Source organism: Euwallacea similis, chromosome 22 (assembly GCF_039881205.1).
Source record: "Euwallacea similis isolate ESF13 chromosome 22, ESF131.1, whole genome shotgun sequence".
NCBI classification, from domain to species: Eukaryota; Metazoa; Arthropoda; class Insecta; order Coleoptera; family Curculionidae; genus Euwallacea; species Euwallacea similis.
Window position 1 is genome coordinate 2,860,089 of NC_089630.1, and position 23,622 is coordinate 2,883,710.

Below are 23,622 nucleotides of genomic sequence, written 5' to 3' on the forward strand. Positions count from 1 at the left end.
TTAACCTCACACTTAAGCCATATAATTTTTATATGCTTTGAGAGCTCATATAACAAGGCTTGTGTGTGAAACATTTCAATTAATTCTACGCAGTAGTTTTTGGTTGGTGCCCTTTTAAATATGGAGAGCGATAAGCAGCATTTTCGACATATCCTACTGTTTTACTACAGAAAGGGTAAAAATGCTGTTCAAGCCAGAAAGAAATTGACCGATGTGTATGGAGAAGGTGTGTTGACAGTACGCCAGTGTCAGAACTGGTTCTCTAAATTTCGATCTGGCAATTTTGATGTCGAAGATGCACCACGTTCGGGAAGGCCGGTTGAAGCTGATAAAGACGCCATAAAGGCATTAGTTGATGCGAACCGTCGAATAACAACACGTGAGATCGGATTGAAGTTAAATTTATCGAATTCAACAGTTTATGACCACTTGAAAGGCCTGGGATTATCCTCGAAGCTCGATATATGGGTTCCCCATGTTCTCACAGAGAGAAATCTGTGTCGCCGCATTGACGTCTGCGATTCGCTTCTCAAACGTGACAAAAATGATCCGTTTTTGAAGCGCATCATTACTGGGGACGAAAAATGGGTTGTATACAACAACGTCAAACGCAAGAGGTCATGGAGCAAAAAAGATGAATCGACTCAAACCATTTCCAAAGCCGATATTCACCAAAAAAAGGTGATGCTGTCTGTTTGGTGGGATTTTAAAGGAATCGTTTTTTTTGAGCTTTTACCGGATAACACAACGATTAATTCGGAAGTCTACTGCCAGCAGCTGGACAAACTGAAGGATGCACTTCAACAGAAAAGACCCGAACTAATCAACAGAAAAGGTGTAGTGTTTCACCAAGACAACGCGAGACCTCACACAAGTTTGGTCACTCGCCAAAAGCTTTTACAGCTTGAATGGGACACAATGCCACACCCACCATATTCTCCAGACCTGGCACCATCGGATTATTATTTGTTCCGGTCACTCCAAAATTTTTTAGACGGTAAAACTTTCATCTCAAATGATGAGGTCAAAAACCACCTCGATCAGTTTTTTGCCAGCAAAGACAAAAAATTTTATGAGCGTGGAATTATGCTACTACCAGAAAGATGGCAAAAGGTGTTGGACCAGAACGGCCAATATATAATTTAATAAAGCATTTGTTTATTATACGAAAACTGTCATTCATTTTCACATAAAAAAACGAAATTACTTTCCGAACAACCTGATATATGCCTAACTTACCTATTTTTTTCACGAGGTGTCTTTAGTCTTCATTTTATTATCAACTTGAGCTATATTCGAAAGACTTAAGCAATTTTAGATTTTTTTACGAATTTGACACGCCACTGATTTATTTCCTTTAGAAAAATTTAAGCGAAATAATTTAAATTAATTTTAAAAAGCATCGCTCATAGGATGATCCGTATGTGCTTAAAGCCTGGATAAATACACTCTAATTCACATGCAGCTTTCAGATTAAGGTTTCCTCTTGTCAATCTTTTGCAAAGTTTATATAGAGTGTGCATAAAATCTAATATGGAATAAATTAATTAAATATATTTATCCACATATCGATGATATAAATGCAAAATCTAGTAATCTAATATGAAATAAAGTTATTGAATTTTTTTTCATTAAATTTGGAGTCTTGTGTTCAGGTTTCACTGCTTAATCTGATTATTTCCCACAAGACAGCATAATCTTTTTTTGTAATGAAAATGTCCTATTGGTTTTTGAAAATAAAAGAAAAACACACCGAGGTTTTGCTCTAATCACTAGATGTACTATGTATAAGTATAGTTTAATCTTTGTACCTACATATTGATTTTTATTTTCTATTTTATTTAAATTTTGATTCTGATTTATAATGTAAGAATATTTGAAAAGTTTAGCAAACGAAAAATCTTCGGCCACAAGGCGAAAATTACTTTCTCTGCTACTAAACTCCATAAGTCGAACCCATTATAAATAATTTGGTCGTACCGAGTATTTCTATGGCAATTTCCGTAGACGCACAGTTTTTTTGCCGGCGGTATCGCTCAGCATTGTACATTTTGTAAACAAATAGGTTAAAAAACACATTTTTTAGCGCGCTTCTTTACAAAGAGATTCAAAACAACTTTAAAGTGAGGTTTCACTTAACCCATCACTTTGTTTAAATTACTCGGCTCATATTTCATGTTTAACTTTATAAACTATAGTTTCTGGGAACTATTCAGATTTTTACATCTTATCTTGTCGAATCGATTTTCGTTCAGAAAAACGTTACAGAATTAGCGTGGAATTCGACAAAAAAATCAGTCATAATTGAGGCGTTTGCAGCGATCATTGTGTGGCACGATGAATTAATAGGATTTGAAAACCACTCTTTAACTTCAAACACTTCAAAGCCACAACAATACGCATTTCAGGTTGTAATGCTAACATGAATGGATTGGTAGGGTTTTAACAGACCAGCGACCCACCACTCACCGAACTGCTCCCCTAATGCTCAAATTTCATATACATAAGTACATTGAATATTATGCATCGATTTTATGATCAAAATTTGTTTAGTCCCGACAGTTTTGTCCTAAAGCTATTTGTATATGTATAATATGTTACTCCGCTACATAGGGGATTTAGCCGTGTTCGTTTCCCAAGGTTCGGTGTCTTTTACAATATGAATGCTAATTTTATGGTCTACAGGCTCTTTAGATATGAAATATACGGCAGATATTAATTTTAGGAACATTAGAGCGACTCGGTCCTGCCAATTTAAAGGAGTTAAGGTGTGATTACACCGTATATATTCGGGATGTTAATACAACGTTATGTGCATATGTACATCAATGTAACAAATCAATGACAGAATGAGTAAAATTCTGCGATTAATCCATTTTAGACAATTAATCATTCAATTCACCAATACTCGTATAAGTAGCAATCGATGTTCCCCACCCTTGACAGCCACTAACAGTGATTTGTAATTTATAAATCAACCTCCCTAATTAACATACACATATGCCCTAATACATATGTATCTCTATTAATATTTTTACAGATAAAGACGGCGGGGAGTCATTGTTATTCCCGATGCCCAACACACATTTATAACTGAAACGACGATCAATACTGAATTAAAGAGAGTTTTAGGTTCGGTGCGTTTAACGGAGAGACAGGAAAGTTTGGGCGAAGTAGTTCCTGAAGCGATCCAAAAATGTGATCGGGTTGTAGAAAAAATGTGACATCATGAGACTTGCCGAAAATTAAATATAAAGTTCGTTTTTATATAAATGTACTTCAACGAAATGATATTCCAACGTAGCTGAAATTCGAAAGTGGGACATTGTGTTCGCGCTGAAGGCAATATCAAAATGTTTTATTAAAATACGTTGGCGAAAATTTAAGAAAAATTATTACGACACTGTCTTCAGTCCAAACACGTGATATGCATATAGTTCAGTACAAAAAGAAGGTAAAAAAAAATGGATGTTGCCGAAAAAACGACATTATGATACACTTACCGGAGTTTAAAAAGACACAGTTGCCAAAAATTAATAATCGTCAAGTTGGAGAAAATAAATAAAAATTGACATTATGATGCAGTTGCCTAGACTTGAAAAGTTCATACTTTAGTATACGTGCGCCTGACAGTCCATAATTGTGACAATATAGCCGAGCTGCCTAAGGCTGAAAATGCGGAAGAAAGAATTGAAGAATGAGTGTACGTACATATTTCGATAAAGCCATCAAAATTGTAACGAACTGTGTAATGCAAGTTCACGTTTGTCCTGTTCCATATTGTTTTCTTTAGAAAAGGAAAACTTCTCACTAAAAAAGGTATTTCGATTAATTCAGTCAACAAAAGCAATATGTTTCAAAAGGATTTCGTAAGGACAGCCCCTGTGATACATAAATGTTAATTTTCGAGGGTTAATCCTGACATTTTGTGTGTATAGGAACGAACGAAACAGGAATAATGAAAAAAGTATGTGGAAGCATTAGAAGACCCACATTTATTGAAAATGAAATATTACCGTTTGGTCTGCGTATCTCCATAATATAATAATGCAATGACAAATTGTTGTTATTAAATCTGCTGTGTGAGTAAGACTATGTGGCTATGTCATTTAGCTTACTTCTTTAAAGGAACAACTTAATTACTATCGCTTAAAAGATACTTCCCAGCCTTAGCCGCTTTCATTTTTAAAATCGTTCCCGCATCATTATATATATGAATAATCATTATACCATAAACGCACCAACGGTAGTCCAGGCTCGTCAGTACCTACTTTCTGCAGAACGGCATCGAATGAGGTCGTTGGTACGTCTGTTTGCCAGCGTACCACCCGATGCATGGTTCCTTTTCCCTTTAACGCATTGTTCGGTATGTGGAGTAAATCCGGGTAAAAAAGCAAGAATGCGTAATATTAAGAGAAACTCTATGAAAACTCCCCGGAACGTCTGTCATTGTGACCTTATAGGGCGTTAGACTCAGGAAGTTTCCCGATGCGTTGTTGAATCAAACGAAACTCCGCCACATATGGACTGTTAAATTCCAATCTTGGGGGTCAAATTTCGCATTTATTACATGACGAAGCAATTTCGAAGATGTATCACCTCCTGTTATATCGGAAAATCGCGCCTAAATCCATCACTTTCGAATTTGCTGCCCACTTGCTGGTCTGCTATTTATCGATCACTTTTTCGTCTTCTAGGGGGGTTGAATCGCAAATCCCTTTGATTCAGGAGGATATTTGCATGTCTGCGATGAAATCTCCTTTGTTAAGTATCTAGCGGATATTGTTAAAGTCTGGTGGCACTTAGCTGGGAACAAAAAGAACCTCCTTTGTCTGAGAAATTAAACATCATTATAAAGGTCGGTAAATAACCTCGTAATTGCTGCGCCAGGAAAATGATTGCAAAATTTCTTTCAAACATCACAAACATGCACATTAAACGTAAAGGAAATAAACGAGCGGGCGGTTATGATAGTAATAATGATAATTATAAGTTACAATTGATAAGATAATAGGATTATTGTTTCACCTAAAGAAAATGTGTTTTACCGAGCTTTTTGGATGGTTTCGCATTTATAGTTGAAGTAGAATTCTTGTGCAGCCCTATTAATTGCTAAAATTAAGTTTAATTTAAGCTTTATTGGGTGCCTACAATAATTATCATTCGGGCGTTGCTCTAATGGAAGAACTTTTTTGTTTGTTTCAAAACCAGCCATTTTTGTTAAAATAATTAGTCTAAATCACGAGATAGCAACATATTTTATGTGTCCCCGCGGCTATAACAATGAAAAGCTATAAAACCGTAACATTAGTGTCTATTTCGTTATAAACCTTTATAGGAGAAAATCGAACTGTTTTAATTCACTAAAATGGCATTGATTTATAGTTTCAGGGTTATCTCCATGAGCCGCAAGATATCTGCCTAATTAAAATACTTAATTATTGTGTTATCAAAAGACACGACAGTTAGAATTTTTAGTTTTAATTTTGTAGTAACTTACACCGAGATGACTTTCTTGTTTTGATTTTTATTTCACGTTTCTTCTTTTTGGTAACCTGATCTAACTTGATTTTATTTCGATTTTGAAGTAACTCGAAAAAATCCTTTTTTTCTCATTTTGATTTTTTTCTTATTGCAATTTTCAAATGAAGTGAACTTCCCCAATTTTTTCTCTGGTGCACGTTCAGAAAGCTATTTAAAAATTGAAAGTCACGTTAAAATATTGCCTCATTCGTGATTGAAAATTAAGGGATTATTGGACGAATGAACTTGACGCTTGAATCTCGATATATTATCAAACATTATATAACAAATCCGATCAATAAAACGAGTTTAAAAATAAACTCTTGTCAAGTGTCAGAGGAAGTATCTATAAGGAGCAAAGTTGCTTTCCTAAATTAGAAAACTGAACCCTGAAAGCTTGAGAAATTTAACTGAAAGTCATACAACATTCATGCATGTTTGAAAATGAAAGTGGAGTTCAAGCTGAAAAATTCAGACGCAGTAATAATTTTGCTTATTTAAGCTCGAAAAGCATTTAAGCCTAGAAGCACGACTAAAGCTTAAAAAATCCTACTAAACATCAACTTAAATCATTGCTTTATTCATGATTGAGAACTAAGCAATGAAGACGCTTTTTCAGATTTGATAATTGAATTCCGAAAGTACGTTAAAAGCTTGAAAATGAAGTTGAATTATGTTGATCTTAGCTATTTCTGAATCAATTCCTTTTTTTTTGTTTTTCACTAGGTTTAAATTAGAATTGAAAAGATATAAACCGACCTAGCAACATTTACAAACACAGTACCATACTGTGAGTCGTTTCTTTACTACTTTTAACCCATTAAAATGATCATTAATCCATTTCGTGGAGCTTCTCGTAAATGTTTCAGGACCTCAAAGTCAAACATAAATCTATCATCGAACCCAAATTAAAACACCCCAAGGTTCATAATTTATATTGGCTTATAATTTCCAGGGCCAAGCCGTAGTCCAATTAGCCAAGACCGTGCCAGACGTTACCATCTTCGGGGTTTGCTCCAAGGGAAAACACGAGGCTTTGAAGGAGGCAAACGCCCCTATTGATCATCTACTTGAAAGGGGGTCTGATTACGTCAACGAAGTTAGAAAGGTAAATAATTAGCAATTCCAGCCTGTTGCGATGCAAAATTGCTGTTCGCAAAATTGTATTTTTGATGGCGCCGTTGGAAGAATGATGTTGTATGTATGTTTACGTTCCTGTAGGGAGCTAATAGAGTTTCATAACATTGTTTAGATATTTCCCGATGGAGTGGACATAGTTTTAGATTGCCTGTGCGGCGAGGAATCTAATAAGGGCTATGGTTTACTTAAACCCATGGGAAGATACGTCCTTTACGGAACATCCAACGTAGTGACAGGGGAGACCAAAGGATTTTTCAGCGCTGCCAGATGTGTACGTACAAAGCTAAAATTATAAACACTATTGTTTGCAAATTGTTTTTTTATCACTGAAAAACAATCGTTGTTGTAGTGGTGGCAAGTAGATAAAGTTTCTCCACTGAAACTCTTCGAAGAAAACAAGAGCTTGGCGGGTTTCAATTTACGTCACTTAATGTACCAGCAAAATGGTGCCACACACGTTAAGGACACCGTGAGCAAGGTGTTTAAGCTGTTCCAAGATGGTAAAATCAAGCCGCTATTGGACTCCTCTTGGGCTTTGGAAGACGTAAGTTTATTCGATATCGAAATGTTGCTTCCACAATTTTTGGAACAGAAATGAGCAAGTTAAAAATTTAAATTTTTGTTGATTTCCGAAAATTTGAGAGTCTGGATATAATTTTCAAAGACTGGATTTATTTTTTTTTATACTTTAGAACATATATTATTTACGTTTTGTTAAATCGTGAGAAGACAAACTATGTGCTTAAAACTACCTATGCGATTTTGAACGATTACAGAGTTTAAGAAAATTTCCGTGAACATGAAACATTTGAGCTTTATACGTAGTGACAACGAATTTGCTATAAAGCTTCGATGTTATTCCAAATAAATCTTATACGTGTTGTATAAACAATCTTTATGTCCTCGAAAAAAGGTTATCGGCCAGACCGGTCTGTCTGCCCATGATACAAATTCTTAACATTAGATAACTAAACATTATTACAAACCAAACTTATAAGCTACATCTGGAAGTGTTCCAACAGGGCGGTTGACGGAAAGAGGAAGCGGGATTGTCTTGTCTGTCTTCTTACGCAAAGTGGCTTTAGCATAGTCCAGTTGTGGGAATTGTTCTTCCACTTCTTGTGCAGTTGTAGTAATCTTTCGATTATTTTTGTCATGTGTATGCGTTCGTACAGTAATTGGTTGAGTAGATTGTGTAATGGGTTTTCAGGAGGTTTTACTTTTGTAATTAGTCTCCGTGTACAATCTATTCCGTTATTTGTATATATCGTTTAGTTTTTTCTGTTATATGTGTCCGTAATCTAATATTAGTCTGCAGATGGATTTGTATATTTTTATTGCAGTTTTAATGCTGAACCCTTTTTTCTTGTATGTCAACATTCGGAAATGTTTTGTTCTTTTGGTGATTTCCAATCTGATGCTTCGTATACGTTTAATAAATTCATTGTCGATTGTTATTCCAAGGTATTTCACATCCTTCTTTGGTTCCGTTGTGTCTCCGTGTGTTGTTAGTGTTGGCGAGTCGGCTTTGATTTGGTGGTCGGTTTTTGGTGGCACTTGACGTTAAACCTCCATTTATGGAACCATGGTATTGTTTTGGCCGTTATCGTCCGAAGTCCCTCTACGGCTTCCTCCGCACTTTTGTCATGCGCAATAAACTTGCACAAAATGACATTTTCTTACCACACGGTTTACTGCATCAATGTGCGGCTCGTGCATATATCATATGCACATATCCGTAGAAAATGAGTAGCGCTTTGTGTTCGTTTATAATACACTATTTTGATTAAATAGAAGAAGGAGAGAATATTTGATATTTTCAATTTTTAGCGTTTACGTAGAAGCAAGTACCATCAATATGAAGCAAGTAATAAAATTACAAAATGGAAATTTCAAAGCAGTTTCCTTGTAAATTTCCACTTGGCAATTTTTGCAAAATGCAATTATAATTTTATTACTTAATTTATATTCATGGTACTTACCTCTGAGTAAACGCTAAAAATTGCAGACTTATATATTTTGATTTTAGGATTGGATGCGATTTATTAATTTATTCGTAGAAATTGAACCAATCCGTAGATTTTACAGCAGACTTATTTTTTTGGTAAAAAATTTCTCAATTGTCTTAACATGTTTTGCAAGAAAATCTATGAGCCTTTGATAGGAAATAAGACATTTTAGTGTTAAAAAATTTTATATGTTTTTGTGGCAGTCAATTATTCATAGAAATTGAACCACTGTTTAGTCATACTTAGGAAATTTGCTACGAAAACTTTAATGAAAAATTCATCGAATCTTTGTCGATTCTGTGATTCTTGATTATTCGTAGAAATTGGACTGCGGTATGCAGTTTTTTAAGGTTGAGGGACGGGTCGTTCAGTGAAACATTTTCAAACACTCGTTCTTTTGCTGCAAAACCCATAAACGTACTTTTACGTGTTTTCTAGGTCGTGGAAGCTATGCAAAAAATGCACGACCGCAAGAACGTCGGCAAGATGATTTTGGACCCTAGTCTAGAACCGAAACCCAAGCCGGCTACTCCCGCCAAGAGCAAGGACAAAAAAAAGCAGTCCTCTGAGGAGAAGAAAGACAGCGAAGAAAAGAAGGAGGAAAAGAAGGAAAAAACCGATGATAAAAAGGAGAAAGAGGAAAAGAAGGAAGAAACGATTACCAACGGCACCGGCGAACCTACTGAGGAGGCCGAGAAAAAGTAAGCTATCGTTATTTTATCGATTATCTGTTGACAATGGATGATATTTAAGATTACCATGATAATCAATTATTGCGCATTAACCAAGATTGTTAAGTACATAGTCAAAATCAATTTACCAAAACTTACTGTCTATCCATTCCTTCATGTAAAATCCAACTCTAGTTGTAGTATTATTGTTTTTTATTACTATTGTCGCATTTTTGTAGGTATTTTTAACGAGGTTTCACTCCAGTGCTAAACACAGTAACACCCATTCTTTGCTCATAAGTAGAGTTCTAAAGGATTAAAAAAAACTCTTTATGTTAGGTGCGTTAAGATCTCGAAGTTTTTAATAACGGACCGTACTGTGTTATAATCAAAAATAAACGAAAAGTCTGTGAACTAACGACCAAAACGGTAGAATAAATAAAGTGAAACGTCTCAATTTATTTTTTTAATAATGTAATTTTACGCTCTCGCTTAAGACGTGCTTCCCTGTGACGGAACGCGCCTCTTGAGTCTGTGTTTTTAAGTTAGATGTACGTACGTATTAGTCGGTATTATTTTTGGATGCTCCATCCCGTTTCTCAGTAGACGTTTACTTGTGTTAATAGTTAGGTCTGATGATTTTTTAACGAGTTATACGGCGATTTTAAGGTTTAAATGCCTACCACTTAAAGTAAGGAATTTATGTTTATGGGAGTATCTTCTTATTCCCAAAAATGTACCATGTTCTCAGTACTACTATAAATTCTATTCCTAGTAAGATATTTCCTCTTAATCTATCAAGACCAGCGAAATCAGGCCAATCAATAGCTAGGATTTTTGATACACTTACACGGTAGCGAATTTCCATATCACTATCATATTTTTGCTAAAAATCGCCATTTTTATGGAGCCATATCACTTACGAACGTTTTCTTACTACAACTTTTTAATCGAATTTACATAATTATTATAATTAGTTTGTAGAGATAATTTTTAACGCTGAACTTTCTTCAACCTTCCTTCGCTTTTTGTACTCCTCCCGCTCACGTATTCTGTGTAAGTATTTAATCTTTGTGCGAACAAAAATCTTATATTTTCGTATCGGTGCGCGTCGAGGTGAACATATTTTACTGTATTTGTATTAAGTAAGGGAGCCGCTATCGATGTTCTGTTTGAAAATTTTAGATTATCCGATTACGCTAAAGTATGTTAATATTGCTTGAAATTATATGTAAATGTAAGACTGATGTGTTAAGCTACTGCTTATTATTGTTTTGGATGCCTGTATAATAAAATTGTATGATTATAATACTTGAGTATTGTTTTTTTTTCGACAAGACGAATCAGTAACCTTGAATTTTTCTGCCAAGGTTTATATGCTTGTTATTTATTGCATTTTTGAACGTCTGCTTTAATAATAACTCTTTTTCTTAGATGTCTGGCAAAGGCAAAATTATTTTAACAGGGAATCCCAAAGTTCGCGAAATAAATATTTGTATATGTACGTTATAGCAGTGTGCTACAAGACGAGCCAAGTAGATTATCCAAGATGAGCAATGCGCAGATGCTTATCCAGCAAGCTGATGCCTAAACACTTGAAAAAAGTCACATTTTTGTTGCGTGACGAATAATGTTTTCTTACCATAACTTAGTGGATACCTTATTTGCTTTTTATGTCTATATTGAATTTTAGAAAATAATGGCAGAGATATGTTTTAAAACACATTGAGAAAAACGAAATAATAGGGATTAGAGAATGATTTTGCCGATCCCTTTGGCCGAGTATTCGGGTTCGACGGGCAAAACGTCTATTCAGGTAGAATTAACTTAATTCATGGTGTATAAACACTTTTTTGCTGAAGACAAAAAACAAAGTTTTGCACTCTCCAGATGAGCATGCTAAAATGCCAGACAAGTTTGTGTTTAAAATAAAAAAGTTGGAGACCATTACCAGTCGAGATGGGAGTCGGGAAACTTTTCAAATATCATTAAAATAGCACATTAACTCTAACTTCCACGATCCCCATATTTTAAAATTGATATCAGAAACTTCGTCATGTATCACAACTTAGACATGGAGAGTTTGGATCTGTTAGCGAAATGATGCCGCATGTAGTAACGTCTCGTGTCACGTACACGTTATGAATTAAACAGATATTATATTTAAATCTTTTGAGTAAAAGTAAAAGGCCATGCTATCGCACCGAGAGATGGTACCGCGCGTAAAGCATATTTTGTCCAGTATTCAACTGCCATTTTTGGTCAGGAATAATCAGTCAAGAGGAAACGGAGACATAGTCTGGCAGCAGGCAGTAGTTAAGAAGAACAAAGCGTTGCCTTGACTCCTTTGGAGCCAATAACAGGTCTTTTTGAAAACGATGATCTAAGCCCTTTTACATGAATTAACCAACGTAAAAAAATATGATTTAAGTCGCATAATATTTGAATCATATCGTATTTTCGCCCGAAATCATAAGACGAAAGAAAGCGACTCATCTCAGCTACTTATCAACCAAATTGAATTGATCAGCAATGATCGCTAGCCTCTGGGATTGGTTGAAAATAAACTGATAAGGGCCATGCTGTTCCGAGATTGAATGCCCGGCGATATTCCCAAAACTTATGACGAAGCACTATTTTAAATGTAAAACATGTACGAACCTGTAGTCGTTACACTGGAACTGAACTTAAACCAACCAGTTTCTTCTATCAATGATTTGTCGAATGAATGTTCGGTTTCTTGGACATGCGGTAACGGATTTTTTGTCTGGTGGTGTTTTGGAACGTTTGAAGGTCGTAATGACTGGTGAGCCAATATTAGAATTGTCGAACGTGGAGCTTTCAGAACTGCAAAAAGGGGTTCAGAGTTTAAAAGTTTTAAGTTGCAGAAGCCTGTTATGTACTGTACGGTGACTAATGGAGCATCAAGTGCTAGTGTGGGTTCAGTCCAAATGCCGCATTTATATATGTAAGATTTCGGTATCGTTATGGAAAGAAAAAAATAAAACAAAAGCAAGTTTTGAGGTACTTCTTTACTTGTCAAGGATCCGAGTCAGAATGCCCCCCGTTACACATGTCTTATCCATCCCCGCGCTCTTTTCAAGAGCATTGATAAGCCACATTCCAGGCCTTTTCCCACGATTCCCTGACCCATCATCAATTTTTCTCTCGCCTATGTTAAGGAATTCATAAACAACCCTCTATCGTTTTCTCACGCTTATCTTAGAAGTAATTTACGGCTAACCCCCATGTCATTCTCACATGGTATTACTTGATAGTCTTAACATAAGCGAGAAATGCTCACATATACGTCACAACATGTAGCATGATGTGCAGAATATTGAGGATGTTCTACCTTCAGTTTCCAGTCTTCTTGGCGAAACTTGCTTTATAAAGGAACAACAAATTCAGTTGAATTCCAATTTTATTTGGGCTGAGAACAATACCGACTTATCAGTTTCTGTGGGAAGTGACGTAAAGACACAAATCCCGAGGATTTTGGAGGATTACACACGAGGACTGTCGGAAGGGGAGGCCGAAAGGAAGTTCTAGAAGGTTCTGACAGAAAATTAACGTATGTTGTTAGAGTAATATACAGGGGGTTTCATAAACATACTAACAAAATTTCAGCAGATGTAGAGTTCGTAAAAAGAAATATTTAGATCGAACAAAGTTAGGCCCGAAATCGCTTCGTTTTCACATCACAAAAAGCGCACTTGGAAACCTATACCAGTTTTTTGGTAGGGATAAGAATAAGAAATTATTTTTTATCTTGAAAACGGCTACTCGAGCAACAAAACACTAAGAGGCCTTTTTTTACTAAGAATTGATGGAATATTAAAAAATATATATTCGTATTAAAAAAAGTCAGTGGCGTACCATTTTTTAAATTAAAAACATCCCATTGAATTGCCGCACAGACGCCACTGGGGTAGGTGGAAATATTCTACCTACTCCAGAACATGCGCATTTATCCCGCCATAGCGTGTCTCTACTTTCATGTCCGTATCCCAAACCGTTTTTGAAATATTTAAAAAAAAAGGAATTAAACACTCCGTATTTTGGAAATGAAGCAATTTCGGACCTAACTTTATTCGATCTAAATATTTGTTTTTATGAGCTCTACATCCCCTGCAAATTTGTCGGTACATTTATAAAACATCCTGTATATAGAGGGTTGGATTTGGAACTATGTAAGCCTATGAGTATATGTGAACGTTTTCCCACTCTAATAGGGTACTACAGTTCCATCCTCAAAAAATGTTTTTTCAAGTTGAATCTATCGAAAATAAAACTCGTAATTTTAAATAAAAAACAAATCTTTACTTTGTTACAAACACTAACTTGTTGTAAAATATAGTTATTTACAAAACAAGTGAAGAAAGTAACTCTTAAGGTACGAGTATGAAATGTTGCGCACAAGCCATAGGAGAGGGCGGCAGTCACGCGGGCGAGTTGAGAAATTTTCTTGCGAGTTATGTACACTATTTTTCTCACGAGCATGAACCATGTAGAGAAAAATCAAATAAAAAGTTCGCCTGGCAGTGCTTCGCACCCGAAGGAGAAATCCGACACTACATCATCGTTGCAAACCTACGCCTAATCACTTTCGTAGGGGCCAACTAGGCAATGACTTTGAAATTTCACAACATTTTGCCGAATATTATCGTTGAAATCTACGTCATTTTGTTATTTTTTGAGACATGTAGTGTGTAGCTAAGTAGGGATATACATATTTTGTTTAATTCACTAATAGAATAACATATTGCCACATAATATTTCTTTTAGTCGCAGCAGTTCGTTGCGCTGTATCAATCATTCTTCATTTACTTTTTCTAGCACACGTGTGCTATAGGTACTCCTAACGCACGCATATGTTCGTATTTGTTTTCTAGAGTAATACCTTCGTTTGTTTACTTTCGTAGGGACTTGTGGGAAAACACATTTCGACAATGCGATACGTCCTTAGTACTATTCTTCTTACCCTAACAAATGATACGAATTTCCTAAAACGCTATATTGTATATTACAAACAAATGGCAGTATCGTCAAGTTTATAAAATACTTACATATATTTATTTTACAGTTAATAAATGATCATCAGTTAATCAACAATCACTTAACAATGATTAACGATGAATTCGTTTGAGTTTGGTGGGACAAATAGCATCGAACTCAAGACGAATCTACGTACATCTGTTTGTGATTTGTGTTTCGCAGCTTGGCAAGCACTGAAGAACCGGCCATAAATAAATATTTAAAAAATTTAATTAGCGGTAAAATAGTATGATTTAACATCAATATCGCGACATCATAATACTCACAATTATTTTCAATTCAGAGGTATTAACTAGCGACGCACTCATTTAAGTCGTTCAGGTTCTTAACTGTATTAACTTTGCACTATTAAAATTCGCTAACTAAATAGTATTAATAAATTAGATTGACATTTTTAACTTAATACAAATCTCGCAAAACAAATCGATTTACATAGGTACCGCAGAATGGGGATACTTGGAACTGTGGCGTTTCCTAAGAGGGTTGCCACCATTTCTTTGTTTTCCTGACAAATCCTATTTTCGCAATATTGCCGAAAAGTTAGTACACGTGTTCCAAGTTTTCATACATATTCCAAGTTTTCGATAATTTTTTAATTTGCGTTTATTACAGGTATACTGCACTTACAGCAGCGGCCATAGAATTAAGATCGCCTACTTACTTTACTGAAATTTGAATATATTGAGAAAATCTGGCAACATTGTAAGGATCTATGTTTTCAAAGTATCTCGGGGAACCCCGAGGCTTCTATTTTATAAGAAGTTACGGGATTCCCATGTTTTACGAAAATACTAGATCAATCAGTCCATTTCGAGAACTGATAGACACCAAATTAAGAACGCTGTTGAGATGTCAGTTTGGCATATTTTTTGGTAATAATTTGTGAAAGTTTTTATAAGATTTAGATTCTGAGAACTAATCAAGTGTGGAAAACAATGGGAAGAGCAACAAGTCGCGACTTAAAGAATAAATTATTCATTTGATGTCTTCAGATTTGGTTTTCTTTTTCGTCGAAATCCCGTGATGACGGCGATTGATATTCAGAAAAAGATTTTTCCAAAAAATTGTGAAAATCACCAACAAAACACACTAACCACAAAAAAATATATACCTCGAAAACCGTGAGTTTTTTTATAGAAGTAAATTAGATTAAATCTGTTCTAAATGACCTCTTTTATCACCTCAAAAATGTTGGCAAACCGTCTACTAAACACCCTGTATACTACAATATTGCCTGTAGAAATAGGTCTTGGTTTCCCACAAAATCCTGCATTATATTTGCTACTTAATACGTAGACATCCCTCTTGTCTCTGTAGCGTATTAAAAGCATAATTTCTTTGTGTATAAAACACGATTGGATGGTTCCAATAGGATATTAGTAATGTATTGTGGCACACCCCTGTTCGATCTAATAGTTCCTATTAAATAAGTCTTTTGCGTTAAGAAAAAAACACAAAGGCGAATGGAGTTGTATCAATTATCCACGATAATCTTCCGATTACTGTTTAGTAAGTTTTTAGCTAGAAAAATAACTACTTTCTCAGAAAAACTGGGGGCATCGCTTTCAGGAATGTCGAATATATCGTAAATGTCCTTGCCTATACAGGGTGTCAACTTGAAAACTTTCCACCTTAATTATTTTGAAACGGGATAGATTTTTTTTAATTGTCGATTTTGTTATCGAGAGGAAACAATTTTAATGTAGAATTCACTGTGCCTCTCTCAACCTTCTACTCCCCAAAACCACCCTCTCAAATATCTTAAGTGGTAAAGGGGGTTAAGTGATACATGATTTTAAAGGGCTCTTCGTTCTCTACATTTTAGTACCTCATTTGATACATTTGACTGTTGCGTTATCAAGTTAGGCGTTTTCAATCATTCTAAATCCATTTTTCCTATTACTGTTTTGATAGCGTTGAAACTAAAACTTTTTTATTCAAACACGTCTTACGATTAGGAAATTCATTCTATGAAAATCAAAATATTTTATATCTAAAAAATTGTTTACACTGAAAATGATTTGGAATTTTTAAGTCTTATTGAATTTTTTCATTCCTTTCGAAGCGAAATAAGAATGAACTCTATATCTAGGAAACAAAGGTACAAACTTTTAATCTTTTTAGGATTTAGAATTTGTTATACATATATATTTTTTAAGGAAACTGTAGATCCAATTTTAGTTCTGGGTATACCGTTAAATCCCTTCGTGAATTACCTTTCATTTGAAAATATACTACAATAAGTACATTTTCAATTGAAAACAAAAAGATGCATTGTGCTCCAAGTAGCCCCAAATAGCATTTAAATTGGCACACACGTATGTTTAAATATGAGTTCCAAGTTTGTAAGTTTGAGGGTACCACAGAAAAATTACCATTATCACGGAAGTTATTGGAAATAATTCGTTATACGAGTATATAGCAATCGTTTACATACAGTATTGGCCAAAAGTGGATTAACAAATATAAAAGGTATTATTTAAGTATGTGGTCAAACTCAAGGGGCGATTCTTTGAGTGATTGTAAAACGACAATATTTCAAAAACCTAAAACTATTCAAACTAAAATTACTTCTTTTTTTAATAAAATTTGTGTTTGTAATGCTTGAATGGATGTTCTTTTATATTTTTAGTTAAAAATGTATGTTTTGTTCCTAAATAATAAAGTTTTTGTATACATATTTATTTTTAATGAATATCCTTTTATAATAAACTTCCGGTTATAACGGATTAAAACTAAGCTCCTTTGAGGGTCCATTATAACCAGACTCTACTGTATGTGTTTTCATGCATTTTCACAATATCTGATAATAGGTGCACTATTTAATTAATGTTTTAAAGAAGTCATTCAATTAGGTATTTGGTTGAAAAATGCCATTTAATTTAATGCACGCTTTATAATATGCATTATTAAAATTCCTATATTTTATATTTGTTTATCCACTTTTGACCAACACTGTATATCTTAAAACATCACAGAAAGGGTCTAACCTTGTTAGTTTCCTGTACAGGCCGATTAATTAGTTTTAATGCTCCCAGTATCCCCAGTCTACGGTACATACTTACATCTTTCTTAAAATACCTATAGTAAGCACCGCTTTTTCGTCAAATGAATAAACAGGCACTACCAGCTTTTAACAGGAAAAAAAAGAGATAAATAACGAATACGTTTTATTATTCAATAATAACTAATTTGCAACAAAAAAAAGGGTGTATAATAGAAAAATAGGGTGGACTTAAAAATAAAGCTGAGAAGGAATATTTGTTCGCAGCATGCATATCGTTTCTATGTTTGAGTTAAGTCATTTTCGTTTTATTTTAACCTAGTATGGAAGTGTACAGAGCGATGTTTTTAAATACTGTGAGACCGATGCGAAGATGGAAGTAGCCAATAACTATCAGGAGATACATATCTGATTCAATTTAAAAAAGGTGTACATTTCATGGGTTAACAAAATTACACCCGAAATCATATGACCATATAACCATACAACTTTCAGTTTCTTTTAGGAAAAACTTAAAAGGCTTCGGATTTAAAAAAAATGTAGGTCAATCCATAACCCAAGAAGATTTATGGAACCGCATCAGAGAACAAATACATCACTATAAAAATTACATTAATTTATTGAATGGAGTAGAGTTTAATCTTCGGCGAAAGGTGCATTCATGCATATGAGAATATGGGTACCGTTTTGAACAACAGAGTTTAATTGAATGGAAGATTTTAAGTTATATTATATTTTAAATTATTTTATAAACATAACTTTAGTACTACTTTTTGCTATTAAGTAATTAGTTTCATATATATAATAATATTTAGTAATTTTGTGTACTGTTATGAAAGCATTCCAAAATATTTCTGGTTAAGAGTGTCTTAAAACAAATTTAATTTACTGCATGCATGTCAAAATTATGTATATTCTGAATACTAAGTATTACTTGTTCAATTGTATAAATAAATAAAGACATACATTTTCAAAATTTGGTTATTGTATGTTAAGACATTGAAATACATAGTTTTTTCGCCTTTTTTAGGACATTTTCAGAGGCCAAACTCAACCGTAAGAGGAAAACTGCAACAAGAAAAAAATGGATATTCAAATCATTAATTCATCGAAAAATGAATTTGTTTTGAGGTTCTCTATTTGCACTATTATACATATGTGTTAATATTTGTCATTCCGTTTTGTACACGTTTATAAGCAGATGTTAATAAATGGATTTCTGAAAATCATATGTTTATTATTATTTTAAAACATTTAAGCCAACTTTCCAATTAAATTAATTGATTTATAAATCGAAAAAAAGCAATACTAATTATTAACTTCAACTATTTCTTCGCAATATGGCGAAGCTATTTTTGCACCGCGAATTTAGCCAAATCTTTAAATTTTGTCAGTTTTGTTGTGTTCCTATTTTCATTCCATTCAGAATATAAAAACCTTATTTACCACTCTTTTTGTTTGAAAATGCAAAACAAATCGGCGGGCAATATTATTTTCACTTTTTAAAATTCACCTAAATTGACCGGTAATTTATCGATTAAATATGCAGTGACGTCAAATAGTTTTGCTTAGCGAAACATGTTACAACCCTATCAAATACGGATGCATTCTGCCCACATACCATGGCATACCATAGGCTAAGCCACCCCACAGATTTCAAGCTTGTGGTCGATCGATAATTTAGTTGGTTACTTAACTGTCATAAATGCGCGTCTCCACATTGACTGATTCTAAATCGGTCGATAAATTCACACACATTATGGTGCATCCCGATCCAACTAAACTATCGGCCGAATATTTAGTTTGCAAGAGTCCTTAAACATACGTGTGTGTGTATATTCACCGTTTGTAAATTACTGGAGCTCCAAATGTTCAACCGTAAAGCTATAGAATTCATTCAGGTTCTAAAGGCAAAAATTGTATTTTGATATTTATCAGCGATTCAGAGCTACAGGGCGTTTTTAAAAAACATATTTTTTTTAAGAGGTTATACATTTTTTCGTGTTCTCAATTTTTGCTGCCAATTAACATCCTCAAAGTAGATTTTAAAATAATTTCAAAATACATTTAAAAACATTGAGAGGAATTATGACTTAAATAGGGTCCTCTATACATTACTGGTTAAGTTTCATATATTGCACGTATAAATAATGCAAAAACTATGTTATTGTATTTCTGGATGTCATTTTGTTGGTCTTTAAATTGTACAACTTCTTTGCGTTTTAAACAAATTTGTACCTATTCCTAAAATCTCCATACTGGCCCTCATAAACCAGATAGGTTCTGATCAAATTTGTAGATATTCTTCTATACTCTTACTCATCCTCATAGAAAATACCGTTGACCTAACTAATTACTGACCTACCTCCTACATTTGCATGTAACATGTTTCTCCATGTTGGAGACAACAGTCTCGATCTCCCTTTCAACCTCCTTAATCCTAATTTTTAAGTATACATTCTTCATCACTTCCTCTTGAATCAGTTTCCTGATTTTGCTTTGGTACGCCGGATCCGCCATATTGGCCATCATTTGCAAGTATTGCATCTTAAAATCGTCCATCAGCCTCTTTAGACTCCCCGGCATAGAACTATGATTCGTAGGAGAAGAACTCGAAGACCCTGACCTTTTCCTTGAATATGTTCGACGGTTTGCTTCTGATGTCCAATTGTTGGTATCCAACTTTAGGCTTCTTGATCTGCTGTTTGGAGGTTCTTTCCTCTTGCGTCCTCTTCGCTTCTTTGCTACTGTAGGGGGGACTAAGTTTTCTATTTTATCGTTCAAAACTAATTTGCTTGGTTTGATTATGTTGCTATTAGGCGTTTTTATCGAGTTTCCATTCAGTTTTGGAGTTATATTGGATGATTTCCTTACTTCCGGGCCAGCAGTTAGGGCCTGACTTAGTATAGGTCCAACGGCAGGTGCGCTCTCATGATCATTGGCGATGCGAAATTTATTCCGCCCTCTCTTTTTAGGCGGCGGTGTAATCCCTAAGTAAGTTTCACTACTAGCCCGGCTGTCGGTGGTACCAAAAGAATCAGACGACCTCTCAGGATCTTCCCCATTGAAACTATACAACGTGCCGTTTTTCTTGGCATTAAAGTAGTTTTCCAATTTGGTTCGATCGATTTCCTGCAGGTAATAAGTTACAGGCTTATCAGTCCATGATACCGAACTCGTACTTGGAGTGATCTCGGTAATGTTCATTATCGTTCCAATATCGCTTAAATTGCGGTCGCTAATTCGGAAATTTAGGGGACAGAAGCTTTTGGACGAAACGATTTTAGTGCCGTGTTTCAGTTCTGCGAATCGTTGCTTCAGTTTATGGTCGACGGATGGACCGAACGCAAAATTGTTCACGAATAACACAGTGGCTTCGGAAAATTTTTCTCGATAGATGTCATCGAAAAAGTCACCTTTGAGAAGCTCGAACCGCCCGCATCTCTTACCGTACCATTGCAACCAGAATTTAAATTTGCTCTCCATTGCTTTGGCGTAATTTGCGGGGACGTCGGCCCGTTCGACGCCTATGCAAGATTTGCATAAAGCAGTTGCTGCGACCTGGAAAAGAATAGTTATAAAGTAGCAAGCGAATTAGGTACTTATTTCCAATATATTTATAAATATTGTATATTATATAGTATTATATATACAAATCGAACATTTTATTGAATGCTTATTTGAAAATTATGAATACTACTGTGGAATAAGAACAAACAACGCAAAAACCTCATTGTGTGATGGTGTCAGTCTATAATTCAAACATTATGAAAATTTATAGAAATAAAACTCCTATACATCCTGTATAACATAGAGAATGAAAACAATCCATTCTTATATGGCATGTTTAGCCGCTCTATTGTTTTGACCCCCTAATGTTTCTGGGACCCCCTGCCAAGTTCTGCGCTGCTGTATTGGATTGTAAGGTCCCTGATACTGTTAAAACACGACGAGTTAAGTTGATTTATATATGGTTTTACAATTTAAAAGAAAAACTGAATTTTGTACAAAATTTGGTAACTCAATTAATCTTTTTACTACTTAAGTAATTTAAGGCAATTTATACATCAAATATATTTGAGATATACATATGTGCACATTTTGGTAATTAGCAGTTAATCAGTAAATCAAAGTAAAAGTTTGAAATTTTGAATGTTTATGCAGTGGTGTGTACAATAAATATGGGAAAAATAATAAAATTACAAAGTATGCAGTAGGGCTGCATGCAAATCTGCTTTGCAGCTTTACTGCATGTGAGATTCCAGTATAATATCAGTCGCTTAATTACATATTCAGTAGCAAGAGTTTCTTCAGCTAAAATTAACTATAACAAATCTCTTGAACTTAATTCAGAACATTCATATGTGTAAGATTAGGGCAACAAGAGGATTTAATTTTTACTGACTTATAAAAGGCTTTTAATAAGATAGATTTCACTGAGATAATGATGATGCTAAAAAGATTAGGGGTGGTAAGTAAGACTTATATTCAATTTAAAGGATAGCGAGAGATCAAAACCTTGTACAAGTATTGTTTCTACTGTCCCTCAAGGGCCAAACTTAAGTCCTCTGCTCTTTCTGTTTGTGATTAACAATATAGGTAAAAATAGTCTTTTGCTAAGGGACTCATTTAAGCTCACTGTAAGTTTATTGTAGTATATGTCATGTCAAGAAGATGTAGTTGAATTGCAACATGATCTTGATTGTATTCTTTTATGGCATCAGTCAATGAATGTTAGATTAGATTTTATTATTATAAATATTATTAAATACTAAATGTCTGAGTCTTATCAAAAAGTACTTGACTTTTGCACATTAAAAAGCTAATATTTTCAGTGTTCACAATTGACCTTCACACACTGACACTTCTGAGTCAAATCAACTGTCTATATTGAGCTTACCTGCAAAACGACTTGTCCTACACCTGACCCAAGGTCCATGAACACATCATCTTTGGTTAAGTTAATCTGATCGATCATCTGCACAATCAAATCAAATGAAGTTTCTCCGTAAACATCAGGAGAAAAGGCCTGATACTTATTGAGTTCTTCAGCATTTGTTACTGCTGCACTATAAGTTTGCTGAATTATGTGATGAAGCAGTGCTCGACTGGCAACTTGATTCAGCCTATCACAAAATTTCTGGGTCCCTTTCTCTAAGGCAAGAATATTACTAATGGCTTTGTTGTATCGTTTAGTGAGTGCTTTCATTGACTCATAACACTTTACATCTACATTTTTTAAAATGTTCTTTTTTAGAGGGACGGCTAAGTCTGGGATGTCTTTGCAGCCCCATGCTATAGTTTCAATTATTTCCCTAGCTTCGTCGTAGCCCTTTTTTTTGTTTAAAGGCCAATAGTAAATAGCAGGAGCACCTCCAACTGGAGAGTTCAGTCTTAACTCCATCAGACCTTCAAGTCTATGGACTGCTTTACTGGGCCGTGGTCAAACCAGCCGCATTTTGACGGTCACTGGATTGAATCAGCTCAATGAACTAGTAAAAATAGTGATAGTATATATGATTCCCATTCCCTACAATAATAAACAATGAAAGAACATTGGGCTATAACCTTAATTAAAATGTAAAAGATTGGATATTTACCTTTGGAATAGGCAATCAACACTGGGCAATGCTGCCATTAGAACTAAAGCAAAATGATCCCTATGCTGCACACACCATAACAAACGAATACTTGAGCTCGACTTTCTAATCGACGATGTAGGATGTAATTCGTGCGATGTGACCGTAAAGGTAAACGAACCTAACCTAAAAAAATTGAAAACGCGCGGGATTAGGTACCGGAAAGAAATGAGAATTTGGAAAATTTTAGATTTTTTAAGAGAATTATGAGAAGCTGTTTCTTATCCACATTTTACAATTAATAATTAAAAACAGATTCATAGTAATTTAATTTTATCAACAAAGTTCAACGAATAACAACAAAATAACAAATCTTGACAAATCCAAAAACTTAACCGGTTGCAACCTGTCAAAAATCAGCTTTATTTGTCTAGTATAGAAAAAAATTCATATTGTGCGATGGTTCAACGGGAAGTAGTGTTACTATGCAAGATTGCTATAAAAGTCTTAAAGACGTGTGTCTTAAATTTTTTTTAAACCAATTATGAAAAACATTTTAACCTTGTCACGTTCATTTATCATTAAAATATTTTCAAATATTTCTTAATATTTTTAAACTTAGATACATTTGATTTGTT

General features: G+C 34.5%; 2 protein-coding genes across 2 annotated transcripts in view; one reads left to right on the forward strand and one right to left on the reverse strand.

Annotated features, from left to right (window-relative positions):
* The window catches only part of LOC136416347 (synaptic vesicle membrane protein VAT-1 homolog-like), a 34,613-nt gene extending 23,954 nt beyond the window's left edge, over positions 1 to 10,659 (forward strand). Inside the window, exons 4-7 of the mRNA XM_066401466.1 lie at positions 6,479 to 6,631; positions 6,776 to 6,934; positions 7,013 to 7,207; positions 9,111 to 10,659. Of these exons, the coding sequence (XP_066257563.1) occupies positions 6,479 to 6,631; positions 6,776 to 6,934; positions 7,013 to 7,207; positions 9,111 to 9,377 (774 nt within the window). The 3' untranslated portion in view covers positions 9,378 to 10,659. The remainder of the gene's footprint in view (positions 1 to 6,478; positions 6,632 to 6,775; positions 6,935 to 7,012; positions 7,208 to 9,110) is intronic.
* An 8,349-nt stretch (positions 10,660 to 19,008) lies between these two features.
* Positions 19,009 to 23,353, reverse strand: LOC136416108 (histone-lysine N-methyltransferase, H3 lysine-79 specific-like). The gene is made up of 3 exons (XM_066401122.1): positions 23,006 to 23,353; positions 22,306 to 22,935; positions 19,009 to 20,966 (listed from the first exon to the last, which is right to left on the reverse strand). The coding sequence occupies exons 2-3, from the start codon at positions 22,807 to 22,809 to the stop codon at positions 19,767 to 19,769; spliced, it is 1,704 nt and encodes a 567-aa protein (XP_066257219.1). The 5' UTR covers positions 22,810 to 22,935; positions 23,006 to 23,353; the 3' UTR covers positions 19,009 to 19,766.
* Between the last annotated feature and the right edge of the window lie 269 nt (positions 23,354 to 23,622).